General features: G+C 37.0%; 2 protein-coding genes across 2 annotated transcripts; both read right to left on the bottom strand.

Moving 5' to 3' along the window:
* Positions 1-1,368: 1,368 nt before the first annotated feature.
* Positions 1,369-4,009, bottom strand: LOC147505003 (uncharacterized). Its single transcript, XM_086605438.1, has 5 exons — positions 3,955-4,009; positions 3,222-3,841; positions 2,829-2,919; positions 1,998-2,392; positions 1,369-1,461 (listed from the first exon to the last, which is right to left on the bottom strand). The coding sequence occupies exons 1-5, from the start codon at positions 4,007-4,009 to the stop codon at positions 1,369-1,371; spliced, it is 1,254 nt and encodes a 417-aa protein (XP_086461564.1).
* An 8,665-nt stretch (positions 4,010-12,674) lies between these two features.
* Positions 12,675-13,980, bottom strand: LOC147505002 (protein FAR1-RELATED SEQUENCE 5-like). Its single transcript, XM_086605437.1, has 2 exons — positions 12,876-13,980; positions 12,675-12,778 (listed from the first exon to the last, which is right to left on the bottom strand). The coding sequence occupies exons 1-2, from the start codon at positions 13,978-13,980 to the stop codon at positions 12,675-12,677; spliced, it is 1,209 nt and encodes a 402-aa protein (XP_086461563.1).
* Between the last annotated feature and the right edge of the window lie 107 nt (positions 13,981-14,087).

Genomic DNA, 14,087 nt, shown 5'->3' with positions numbered 1-14,087 from the left:
GGGACTAAGGCCAAACGGTGTGGCCACACCGTTCAAGAGTCAAAAAAACAGACAACACCATTTTTAACCCAGTTCAAATCCCAAACGGTGTGGCCACACCGTTTGGGACTAAGGACAAACGGTGTGGCCACACCGTTCAAGACTCAAATAAAACAGACAACACCATTTTTAACCCAATTCAAATCCTAAACGGTGTGGCTACACCGTTTGGGACTAAGGACAAACGGTGTGACCACACCGTTCAAGACTCAAATAAAACAAACAACACCATTTTTTACCCAGTTCAAATCCAAAACGGTGTGGCCACACCGTTTGGGACTAAGGACAAACGGTGTGGCCACACTGTTCAAGACTCAAATAAAACAGACAACACCATTTTTTACCTAGTTCAAATCCAAAACGGTGTGGCCACACCGTTTGGGACTAAGGACAAACGGTGTGGCCACACCGTTCAAGACTCAAATAAAATGACAACACCATTTTTAACCCGGTTCAAATCCCAAACGGTGTGGCCACACCGTTTGGCCTTAGTACAAAATGGTGTGGCCACACCGCTTTGTCCTTAGTCCCACACCGTTCAAGACTCAAATAAAACAGACAACACCATTTTTAACCCAAGACAAATCCAAAAAACCGTTTTGGGACTGTGACAAGCGGTGTGGCCACACCGTTAATTAAGGGGCCACACCGCTTGGGGACTAAGACAAACGGTGTGGCCACACCGTTTGGGACTAAGGACAAACGGTGTGGTCACACCGCTCAAGAGCAAAAAACAGACACCACCATTTTATCCAGTTCAAATCCCAAACGGCATGGCCACACCGTTTGGGACCTAGTCCAAATGGTGTGGCCACACCGTTTGGTGTGCAATACAGACTACCTAGCCAGGTCGTTTTAGCCTCGAATTTTGTCTCTCAGTCCAGTCCAATCACTGTACACATCAATAATTACTACATGCATAATTACGTTTAAATCAACTGTTATACTAAAACTCAAGTTCATATAATTTACACAAAACATGTAAAACTTCGAAAGGTAATCAAGTTCTGACATATAATCAAGTTCATATAATTTACTAAACTTCTGATTGGTTCCAAAATGAATAAATAGTTTACTAAAACTATGATAACTAAAACTCTGACAATTCACCCAAATAACTAAAACTCTGACAATTCACCCAAATAACTAAAACCCAAATAAAACTCAAATCACTAAAACTTCTTCACAATTCCAGAACTTCGAGCCCCACCAAATAAAGTTGGTGACATGAATGGCGCAGATATTCGGTGTCCTCAAACAGCCCCACCACCGCCTCCTTGCTAGGTTCCATATGAAAGCAGGATAAAACTGGATAAAGGGAAAATGTTATCATTTGTGCCCTCGTCTTCGTTCTCCTCCCCATCCTCGTCTTAGTTCTCCTCTCCTCATCGCCGTCTCTCGTCCTCTAACTCTACATCCAATCTGTAAATAAAAAGAATGGAAAACGCGTTAAGTTTTAAAGGCAATTGTGTAAGATAGGATACTACTTAATTAAGCTTAAGGAAACAATATTATACTTACTTGGGCCCTTCTTTTTGTTTGGATTTTCGGGACAATTTAAATCGTCATGGTTAACACCAACTTTGTTACAACATGTACATCTCTCTCTGTCTTTGCTTTGGCTTTTGCGATGCTTGTTCAAGACCCCCTTTTATTCTACCACTGTCCTTAGTTTTCTTATAAATCTTCTTCGCGACTTTTTTCTTCCTTTTGTTTGAGAGATGTTAGGATTCAAAAGTAAAACTTGGGATAGGTCGATCAAGTGGCGGTCTTTGAACTATCGACAATAGTGCATGAATTAACAACTGAAACACCGTGGTCAACTTCCTTCGCTTTCTTGAGCTCCATCGACAATTCTTGCAGTCTTTGTAGCATTAATTGGTAAGTTGAATCAATTTCGCAGCCTTCATAAACCAACCGATTAGCAACCATTTGAAGTCGAGTAATTTCTCGATTACCTCGGAGTTCTCATGGCCACTTACCACTCCACGGTCATACTCAGCTCTATACTTATTTGCCCCTTTCATCCACCTCTTAAGAATAAAGAGCTCGGGAATCTCAATATCACGACTCTGAAATACCTTTATGAGGTGTCCACAAGGTATCCCTAGAAATTCAAAAGTTTTGCATTCACAATTACCTTCTTTTGTCGCTGGGTTGAACTTCACCTTCCATTCACGCTCGTCACCTGTAACTCGCGACTTATAAGTGTAGGTTCTGTTGCCGTCAGTACCTTTTTCATCATCATGCAGGACATACTCAGTTTCAGCTAACTCGAATTCTTGCTTGAATCTATCATACGCATTCCTTGTGTATACACTTGCTGCACTCTTCAAGAGAAATGAATTACTGCCTATAATCCGATTCAAGTGTTCAGTAATATAATCCTCTTTTTTTTTCTCTTTCAACAATCCTCATCAAACACTTATCATTCTTCACTACAAACTCTCTAAGAGTTGTCGTAGATGTGAAAAAGTTTTTGTAAACGAAATTCATGCTTTGTAGCGGTGAGTCGAAGCGCATAAAAGTATCCAAGTGATAAACTGGAGCCCATTTGTGTCGAATCTTGTACATCTCTTGAAACCATTCATTCTCCTCCAACTTAAAACTAGACATCAATTCTGCCCACCTCCTTTCAAACACACCAGGAATAAATATTTGTCGAATACAGTGTTTGAATTCTTTTTTGAATTTTGACTTTCGATAATAATAATTTGGAAGTTTTTCAGGGAACTTCTTCATAATATGCCATAGGCAGAATCTGTGTCGAGTATTAGGGAATACCGTACCAATAGCTAGAGTCATAGCTCTATCTTGATCTGTGATAATTGCAGATGGGGCACGTCCGCCCATAGCTCCAAGCCAAGTCTCAAAAACCCACTGAAAAGAATATTCTGTTTCATCCAAAAGTAGTGCACAACCAAATTGGATTGATTGCATATGGTGGTTAACTCCAGTAAATGGGGCGAATGGCATTTCATATACATTCTTACGATATGTGGTATAAAAAAAAACCACGTCACCAAAATATTGAAACTGCGGTAATGCAGCGACCGACCATCTACCCAGAAAAAATTAATGGCCCTTGCTTCATGATCCATCTGTATTGCATAAAAGAAATTAGGATCCTCTATACTTTTTTTCTTGAAAAAATGAAGCACCGCGGTAGCATCACCTCTCACCGGTTTCTTGTATTCTTTCGAGGGGCCCAAATGGTTCCAACAATCCCTATCATCAAAACCAATTTGTACTCCGTCAAGTATATCAACAACTTTATTCACAGGTACACCACCATCACGAAATGAGTCAATCAACACCTTAGCTGCAGCAGGCATATTTCTATTAACAGGCATACGCATTCTTTTTGCCGGACTAACCAGGTTGTGATTGTGCTCGCTACTAAATTTCATCACTTTCCAGATTCCACTATTTTGCTTTGTCACCCTCATTGAAGCAAGGCACCCACATTTAACTGTATTTGTGTTTCTTTTTCTCACTTCTTTCTCAGTTCCATCCACATTCTTATTTTTGCCTCCTCGATCTCTATAAACCCCAAATCGCGAGCAAGTCATTTGACAACTACTAACTTCATCCGAACGAGAAACTGATTTTTCAGAGCTTCGAATTACTGGACTAAATCCAAATGATTTTCCGTAATCTATATAGAATTGTTTTGCAGCCTCAAGAGTTTCAAAACACATTCCCAAACATGGTGGCTTCACAATTTCCACTTCCACTTCAAACTCCGGAGGTTGAACAGAGGAAGAAAATGCCACAGAAGGTGCCGCAAAAGACTCGGGTACTGCAAATAAATGTGTCCACGTCAAAAAAAAAACAAATAAACTAACACGGTACAATAATACAGTATTGAATTCGTTGGTAGAAATCGAAAATAAAATTGAAACATTAGCTCACCTGAACCGTATTCTTCCTTCTCTCCGACTTCATCAATCAATATTGAGTTGTCCATCTACAGTAACAAAAAATGTCAAAATTGTGGAAACAAGGGCATTGTGAACAAAGTATAGTAGCAACTACAACTCAAACAAATTGTTGTCCATTTAAGCAAGTCACAAGTGTAAATGTATAATAAGGCTAGTCGAGAAAATGCATAAGGAAATTCAAAATAGAGAAATTAATGAGAAATAGAGAAATTACCTTTTGTGAAAGAAGCACACAGCCCAAAGAGAGAACCCACTCGTGAATTATGGAGAGAAGAGGGTAGAAAATTTTTGGAGAAGAATTCTCGATGTAATTTTTTGGAGAAGACTGATGTTTTGTTTATTTCGTGTTTTTTGCTTTGCAAAATTTTGTTTTTCTGAAATTTCGTTTGGGATTTGAGCGTGGATCTGTTTTTTTCTCTCTTGAGCGGTGCGGGCACACCGTTTTCACTAGGTCCCAAACGGTGTGGCCATGCCGTTTGGGATTTGAGCTTGATAAAAATGGTGGTCTGTTTTTTTCCCTCTTGAACGGTGTGATCATACCGTTTGGATTTAGTCCCAAACGGTGTGGCCACACCGTTTGGAATTAGTCCCAAGCGGCATGGCCACCGTTTTATAGTTTAGTCCAAACGGTGTGGTCACACACCGTTTGGACTAAGTCCCAAACGGTGTGGCCATGTCGTTTGGGATTTGAGCTTGGATAAAAATGGTGTTGTCTGTTTTTTTTGCCTCTTGAACGGTGTGGCCACACCGTTCAAAAGGTGTTTAGGGTTTAGGCCACACCGTTCAAGATGCAAAAAAACAGCTGTTTCGTGTTTTGGCAAAAACATTATGTTCTGCAATGACAAACTAAAATGCGCAAGTTGTCGGAGTGTAAAACTAGTACAGACTTGCGTTATGTTATGTTAGCTTGTGATTTTTTCAGTCGGTGTTCTCATTGTCTTTTTTCTATTCTACTTGCGGTTTTTTTTGTATGTTTCTGTGAAATACCAATACTCTAACAGCTTGTACTTGTTCTCTGACAACTTGTAGGAACTGTTTATGTTTCGGACCAATGTTTCGGACCAAAACTTGTTCTCTGACAGCTTGTAGAAACTTGTTTATCTTTATGTTTATGACAGCAAAACTATTTAAGTTGTAGGAACTGTGACAGCTTTTATTTAGCTTTTATTTTCTGACAGAAACTATTAGAACAAACTACCAATCAAACTTATTCATTGTTATTAGAACAAACTACCAATCAAATTTATTCATTGTTACATCAACACAAGATTCTGTAGCAAATAAAACTAGCACAGAATCCAGGATCCAATAGACAACAAACCAAACAGACAACATAGTGCGACCATCTTCAAGTTGCTTCCCACCAAAGATCAGCCCTCTTTCATCGGTGGAATCCCTTCCTTGTCTTGAATCTTAGCCTTCACATTGTCAATGGTGTCCGAGCTCTCAACCTCTAGAGTGATCGTCTTTCCAGTCAAGGTATTAACAAAAATCTGCATGCCACCACGTAGACAAAGGACAAGATGTAAAGTGGACTCCTACTGGATGTTGTAATCTGCCAAGGTACGACCATCCTCAAGCTGCTTACCAGCGAAAATGAGCGTCTGCTGGTCTGGTGGAATTCCCTCATTGTCCTGAATTTTCGCTTTAACATTGTCGATTGTGTCAGAACTCTCAACCTCCAGTCAAAACCTTCTGTATATTCACTTAACCTGCAAATAAATCAGAGTCATAGTTACAGTAGATGAGCACAAGTTCACCACAAGTTCATAACCAGAGTCATAGTTACATCGAGTCATAACCACAAGTTCACCACAAGTTGTTACCAAGATAAGCAAAATGGATTAACCAAAGCAAGTTCACAAAATGAATTAACCAAAGCATAATTACATTCACCACAAGTTCACAAAAAAACGCAATACAAAGAACTTGAAATCAACCACGCACTCATCTAATTTTACAATGAAACTCGAATTCTTTCGACAAACCATCGTCGTCAATTTCAAGTGTAATTTTGACTTTTTTATCTTTTTTTGAAGATGAGGAAGAGGTGACTGTGGAAGAGCTTGAACTCGCTGCCAACTCAATGTTGCTCCTTAACCAAGCTAACAACGTATCCAACCATTCAAAATCCTTCCCACACTCGGTGCAATTCAAGAATTTTCTGCCTTCATTTTCCGTTTTCTTCATTGTTGTGTTAACCTTTCTGAACCCCGCGCAATTCAACTGTCTGCATCTTAGATTCTCTAGAGGTACTAATGACGATGCTCTCGCGTCTTCCAACCATTGGAAGTCTCCGCAAGCGCGACAGGTCAAAAAAAATTTCCCAAGAGATTGGATTTGGCTCGACTGTTTCAGGATCCTACTTCCACGACATTTTCGAATGCAACAAGGCGTAGACAACCAACAACATTTCTCTGATGAATGAGTGTTATCACCACACCTATTGCACAGAGTTCTTTCCATCTACAGTAACAAAAATCCAAACAAACAAACATCCATTTAGCTACACTTGTCTAACAAACCAATAAAAAGAAAACTACGACCTATTTGAACTAGGACACAAGGACACGACTAATTAAAAAGAAAACTATTTCTATTCTTTAGTTACACAACTAACTCTTGGGTTCAAGACCTTAAAAAGTGTCTCTTTACAGATAAATAACTATGGAAGTGGCCATATGTCATATACAAAGTGTCCATGTTACTTAGCAAAATCCAAAATTTGATTTTTGTCATCACTCCGAAGCTGAAGATATCTCTTCTTGGACACCTCTGATTGTATAACTATCCAAATCACCTTTTCCTTTGCAACTTCATCTCTAAAACGTATTTAAGAATTAGCCTCACGCCTTCACATTAGATATTCTAACTTCAACTTCCCAATTTTGTATCAACAGCTCCTTTTTTCACATAGACTTTAAAGAAGTAAAGTACGAGGTACTAAGTAAAACTTCACAGTAAAAGGCTTCCATTAGCCTATAGTAAAAGTACATAGTCAAAAGAAGGGAAAACCAACCACATAAGTATCTTCCCTGCAGTAACCTTTACAAACAGGGGGTCAAGTCTATTACCCTAGTCCAATCTGGGTCAGTACTCATGAAAGTATTTTGACACAGAGTTTGGTAAACATTTGGGCTTTAAACCTAGTGTTAGAGGAGGCCTACGGAAATATGGCTTAGAAGACTTAAGATAAAATCAATGCAATCGATGTCATATGTCATACTTTGTACAAATTCCAGTCTCTTACAATGATTGTTAAGGTGAACTAAAGAGAAGAGGGTATTCCACACTCTCTTCATGGCAACAGAACGAAAGAGATAAAGAGAGGCCTCTGGTTTCTGCAAGAGAACCAAATGTCTTTCAAAACCAAAACATCGCAAGCTTCAAACACATTTCCACGTAAGTCCCTGATCCGACTAAATACAAAAGAAAGCCCATGCACAACCATAAAAGTGAGTTCTTCCCTACTTCACTTGTCCAACAAACCAATAAAAAGTTGAGTTTTCTAATTTTATATAGAAAGTCAGGCTAAACTGAGAGATCCAAGAACAACTTAAAACCTAACTGCACAATGCAGATGCATCTAAAAGCTTGTTGTAGCTCATAGGCAGACACGCTGGACACAAAGAGGAAAAAATATACATATTTTGAGGGTGGCTCCTAACTTACTTCATTTCAAATGAGCCAATTCTGTTAACTCTGAACTCTGACAGAGTTCAAAACTCTAACAGAGTTCGGTGAACTCTGTCAGAGTTCAAAACTTTGAAAGAGTTCACCGAACTCTGACAGAGTTCAAAACTCTGAACTCTAACAGAGTTCAAAACTCTGATAGAGTTCACCGTTCATAACTTCATTGCTTGATTTAATGATTTATTTATTTTGAATCATTCATCTCTTATAACAGAGTTCAAAACTCTGAACTCTGAAAGAGTTCACCGAACTCTGACAGAGTTCAAAACTCTGAACTCTGAAAGAGTTCAAAACTCTAAACTCTAAACTCTGAACTCTGAAAGAGTTCACCGAACTCTGACAGATTTCAAAACTCTGAACTCTGAAAGAGTTCACCGTTCATAACTTCATTGCTTGATTTAATGATTTATTTATTTTGAATCATTCATCTCCTATAAATCCAATCAAGTAAACAAACAAAATATCTTCAATTAATAATTCAATCCCACTTAAATGTTTATAAAGCAAACAAATATCAAACAAACCCATAGCAACGCCAATTAGTTCCATAAAAAAGAAGCAAAATCCCAATTTATGAACAACAAAATCTTGTTTGAATGGAAGAAACAAACCTGTGAAAATAAAGGTTGCTCCGACTTAAACCAAGCTTGAAGCGAAGATTGTTTTAGATCAATGAACACCTTAATTCAACACAACAATGGTTAATTAGCACATTGTTTTTGAGTGAAACACTGATTTTTTGGAGATAAGATTAAAAGAGAGAATGTAAACACAAACCTTAATTGTTTTCAGAGAGTGTAGCTGTGTCCACTGATTGTTTTTGGAGATTGATTCGTAAACAATGATTTTTTTGGAGAAGAAGGTAAACATTCGATTTTTTATTTGAATCCTATTTCGTGTTTTTTGTTTTCAAAATTCATGAAATTTTGGTTTTTCTGGAATTTCGTTTTTTGGAGAAGAATGGACTATGTCCGTAGGATCAGTTCTGTTGATGCACGAGATGAAAGGTGTGGATCGGCTGTGTCTACAATGTGGCTATATCCCCACCCACTATATATATATATATATATATATATGTAATTCTCTAAAAAGTAGCTACTTAAGTTAACTTAAAATAAGTACGTAAGTAAAAACTTCACCTAGAAAATGAATTAAATCCTAATTCTTTGTGGATATGATATACTTAACATTAAGATCATCTCCACAAAATTTCAGCTCATTTGGAAACCTCTAACATTGGCAAAAAATGATTGCAAAAACTCGACATTTCTAGACTATTAGATTTCTTTTTAAAAATAACAACAATTTTTATCTATGTTAGAGGTTTCCAAATGCATTAAAATTTTGTGGAGATAATATTTATAATGAGTACTTCATAACCACAAAATATTAGGGTTGAATTCATTTTCTAAATAAAGTTTTACTTACGTACTTATTTTTAAGTTAACTTAAATAGCTACTTTTAGAGAAGGATCATATATATATATATATATATATATATATATATATATATATATATATATATATATATATATATATATATATATATATATATGGATATAGGGTAGGATAGAGGCACAGTCACTGTAGCCACATTCTAGGTACAGTGACTCCAATCCACTAATCTATTTCCAATCCAATAGATATGGGGTAGTCTCAATTAGCCAAATTCGAAATAAACGAAATTTCAGGAAATAAAATTTTTCAAAACAAAAAAACGAAAAATCTCCAAAATTAGATCCAGAACTCCTCTCAAACTTCTCTCTCTCAAACTCTTCCTTCTCCACTATCTATTCTCTCTGAAAATCAGTTGGCTCTACGACTTCTCTCTCCACCATTCCAAAATCAGGCCACCTGTGGTTCGGGTGCTTCTTTTGAGGTAAATTTCGAGCTGATCTCTCTTAATTTCTCTTCTCTATTTCTCGATCTTTTACTCAATTTCATTTGCATTATCAATGCCACTTTTTGAAGTTAGTATCATCTCGATTGTTTGTTGTCATGTTTTTTTTAATTAAATTTTGTTTTTTTTAATTGGGTTTTTATATGATATGGGAATTTGGTGTTAATTGTGAATCATTTGAGAATGCAACAAGCTTCCTTAGTCTATATATATCTAGGGATTTTTTGTTAAGAAATTTAATTGAAATATTTAGATTTTACAGCATTGTTTTTTTTAATTGGGCTTTTATATGATATGGGAATTTGGTGTTAATTTTGAATTTTGAGGAACTGAATGTTATGGACCGAGTTTTTAATTGGGTAATTTTAATTAGCGTATGTATTAGTTGAATTTTGTGTTGTAATGTTTTAGTTTAAAGCTAGAGTTTGGATAAGTAAGCACTAAGGTATTAAGTAATTTTATTGATTGTGGTTGGCTAATGGAACATTCTGCATGAGTTATTTTTCTTTTTGAATAAATTTGAAGTTGTGGTAGCTTCTCGAGTGATCGAAGGTTGTACTAGGTGTAGGAGTTTGAGTTCACTAGTTTGCTAGGATAACATAGGGAAATATAATGCGATCAAAGGTTGTAATGTTTTAGTTTAAAGCTGTGGTAGCTTCTCAAGTGATCGAAGGTTGTAATGTTTTAGTTTAAAGCTAGAGTTTGGATTTTTTGTTACTGTAGATGGAAAGAACTCTGTGCAATAGGTGTGGTGATAACACTCATTCATCAGAGAAATATTGTTGGTTGTCTATGCCTTGTTGTATTAAAAAATGCCGTGGAAGTAAGATCCTGAAACAGTCGAACCAAATCCGATCTCTTGGGGAAAAAATTTGACCTATTGCGCTTGTGGAGACTTCCAATGGTTGGAAGACGCGAGAGCATCGTCATTAGTACCTCTGGAGAATCTAAGATGCAGACAGCTGAATTGCGTTGGGTTTAGAAAGGTTAACACAACAATGAAGAAAAATGAAAATTAAGGCAGAAAATTCTTGAATTGCACCGAGTGTGGTCAGGATTTCGAATGGTTGGGTACATTGTTAACTTTGTTAAGGAGTAACATTGAGTTGGCAGCGATTTCAAGCTCTTCCACAGTCACCTCTTTCTCGTCTTCAAAAAAAGATAAAAAAGTCAAAATTACAGTTGAAATTGACGACGATGGTTTGTCGAAAGAATTCGAGCTTCATTGTAAAATTAAATGAGTGGTTGATTTCAAGTTCTTTGTATTGCGTTTATTTTTTGTGAACTTGTGGTGAATGTAATTACGTCGGTTACTATGTAACAAGGGAGTTGTTGAAATTAACTCTTGGATTCTTCTATGTAACAAGGATTTGTATGCATTTTCATTGGTGGCTTTGTATGCATCACTAACTATTTGTGTTTACTAACGTTTTTTTTTTTTTGTTTGAATGAATCTTATATGGGATTGATGGCTGGATTTCGTCAGGGAGTAAGTGAACTATTTAAATGAGTTTCTTTCTTCTTGATGTATATGGAGTGATTTTTGTTACTCAAAAGTTAGAGGTTTTTGTTGGACCTAAAAAACTCTGTAAGAGTTAGTCAACATCTACAAAAACAAGCCTCCCTCAAACAATCTTGGAATCTTTGTTTAGTATTCCCAAGCATTCTGAGCATGAACCTGATGGTATGAACTGGAAGAATGTAGTAAAGAAAATGGAGTCTTTTGGTCCAAGGGTAGGGCGCAGGTGCTAACATGGATGGTGGCATGGATGAGGATGTTCCTTCAGCTGGTGGTAGCGGTGCAGGACCCAAGATTGAGGAGGTTGATTAAGTCTTTTCAGTTTAGCTTTATGAGGTTCTAGTCCAACCATTCTAGATACTTTTATGTTGTTTTCTTCTGTGTTACTTCTGTTGAAAACATGTGAATGTCGTATTTTGGTTATGGTTACTGATTAATGCATTTTGTCCCCCAGTTTTATTTAATCTTTAGTGTTGGATTAGTCACATATTTTGCTTCCAGAAATTTCGTGGGTGACCTACAAGTTTTTCCCTTTTATCTTGTAATTGGGCTTGTATTGCAGATCTCAGACAAATGGGAAACAATGTGATTGTCCTTTTGAGTTTTTGTTTAAAAGTCTTATGGTTTATTCAAGAGGACTAGGCGAAGCAGGATTTGAGTTTAGGCAGTGTTGTAACAACTCCTTTGCACGTCATCCAATACATGACTCCCCTCACAGCACTCACATTGCTACACACAAGTACAAGTTTGATCCTGACACATTAGTTTGTCAGAGTTTGATCCTGACGCATTTGATCCTGAGGGGGTATAAGCCTACTTACCTATTTCTGAGTATCAAACTGTCCCTCTTAATAAGATTTTGGTGTACACTACAAACAGGTACTGCAGAGGCTCAAGAATGTTCCAAATTAATTTATGACATTTCTGACAACAAATAATTTATGACAGGTTCCAAAATGAACAAATAATTTACTAAAACCCAAATAACTAAAACTCTGACAATTCACTAAATAACCAAATTACTAAAACTCTGAAAATTCACCCAAATAACCCAAACCCCATAACTAAAACCCAAATAAAACTCAAATCACTAAAACTTCTTCACAATTCCAGAACTCTGACAGCCCCACCAAATAAAGTTGAGGACATGAATGGCGCAGAGATTCGTGTCCTCAATCAGCCCCACCAAATAAGCTTCAGCAGCTTCTTGCAAAGCAGCAACAACCGAACTCTGAAACCTTAAATCACTTACTGCTTCCCCTCCCCATACTGCATAAATAAACAATGGAGCACCTTAGTTTATCTAGTCAAGTATGCTTAGTAAGTAATAAAGCTTACGCGCAAATATCAATTAAGAATATAAATGGAATTTAACACTTACATAAGCTTACATAAGCTTCTCCACAGCATGCAACTCGCAAAACCTTTTGTGCCCAACGGAAGTAGTACAAACACCCAAAACAGCATTACAAGCAGCCAATGCAACAGTCTTACTTCCACACTCCAATACAAGCTTCAAGCTCCAAAAAGAGAAACACAAGCTCTAACATTCAACAGTTTAATATAGAAAATACAAGCTTCAATCATATTCGTCTTCATTTGTGTCCTTGTCTTCATTTTTCTCCCCATCCTCGTCTTCGTTCTCCTCATCGTCATCTTCATCCTCTAACTCTACATCCAATACTGAAAAGCAAAAAGAATGGAAGACGTCAAGTTTTAAAGGCAATTGCGTAACATAGGATACTACGAATTAAGCTTAAGGAAGCAATATTATACGTACTTGGGCCCTTCTTTCTGTTTGGATTTTCTAGACAATTTCGTCTGTCATGGTTAACACCAACTTTGTTACAACATGTACATCTCCTCTCTGTCTTTGCTTTGGATTTTGCACATGCTTGTTCAAGACCCCCTTTTATTCTACCACTGTCATTAGTTTTATTATAAATCTTCATGACTTTTTTTCTTCCTTTTGTTTGAGAGATATTAGGATTCAAAAGTAAAACTTGGGATGGGTCGTCAATTGGCGGTGTTGAACTATCGGCAATGGTGCATGAATTAACAACAGAAACACCATGGTTAACTTCCTTCTGTTTCTTGAGCTCCACTGACAGTTCTTGTAGTCTTTGCAGCATTAATTGATAAGACGAATCAGTTTCTACAGCTTCATAAACCAACTGATTAGTAACCATTTGAAGTTGAGTAATTCTCAATACCTCAGAGTTCTCATGGCCACTTACTAGTTCATGGTCATACTCAGCTCTATACTTATTTGCCCCTTTCATCCACCTCTTAAGAATAAAGTGCTCGGGAATCTCAATATCACGACTCTGAAATACCTTTATGAGGTGCCCACAAGGTATCCCCAGAAACTCAAAAGTTTTGCATTCACAATTACCTTCTTTTGTCACTGGGTTGAACTTCACCTTCCATTCACGCTCATCACCTGTAAATCGCGACTTATAAGTGTAGGTATTGTTGCCGTCGGTACCTTTTTCATCATCATGCAGGACATACTTAGTTTCAGCTAACTCGAATTCTTGCTTGAACCTATCATACGCATTCCTTGTATATACATTTGCTGCACTCTTCAAGAGAAAGGAATTACCGCCTAAATACAATCCGATTCGAGTGTTCAGTAATATAATCCTCTCTTTTTTTTCTCTTTCAACAATCCTCATCAAACACTTATCATTCTTCACTACAAACTCTCTAAGAGTTGTCGTAGATGTGAAAAAGTTCTTGTAAACATAATTCATGCTTTCAGAATGCCTGGTAGTCGAAGTGCCGGCATAAAAAGTATCCAAGTAATAAACTGGAGCCCATTTATGTCGAATCTTGTACATCTCTTGAAGCCATTCATTCTCCCCCAACTTAAAACTAGACATCAATTCTGCCCACCTCCTTTCAAACACATAAGGAATAAATATTTGCCGAATACAGTGTTTGAATTCTTTTTTGAATTTTGACTTCTTGTAATAATAATTTGGAAGTT

The sequence above is a fragment of the Coptis chinensis genome, chromosome 4 (genome assembly GCF_015680905.1).
Source record: "Coptis chinensis isolate HL-2020 chromosome 4, ASM1568090v1, whole genome shotgun sequence".
Lineage (NCBI taxonomy): Eukaryota > Viridiplantae > Streptophyta > Magnoliopsida > Ranunculales > Ranunculaceae > Coptis > Coptis chinensis.
This window is presented reverse-complemented; position numbering and strand designations above follow the sequence as displayed.

Coding starts and splice junctions, on each gene's coding strand:
- LOC147505002 (XM_086605437.1), bottom strand. CDS start 13,980: ATGTCTAGTTTTAAGTTGGGGGAGAATGAATGGCTTCAAGAGATGTAC. Junction 12,779..12,875: donor AAACAGAAAGAAGGGCCCAA/GTACGTATAATA, acceptor TTTGCTTTTCAG/TATTGGATGTAGAGTTAGAG.
- LOC147505003 (XM_086605438.1), bottom strand. CDS start 4,009: ATGGACAACTCAATATTGATTGATGAAGTCGGAGAGAAGGAAGAATAC. Junction 2,393..2,828: donor AGCTATGACTCTAGCTATTG/GTACGGTATTCC, acceptor ATCGGATTATAG/GCAGTAATTCATTTCTCTTG. Junction 1,462..1,997: donor GTGGCCATGAGAACTCCGAG/GTAATCGAGAAA, acceptor TTTTATTTACAG/ATTGGATGTAGAGTTAGAGG.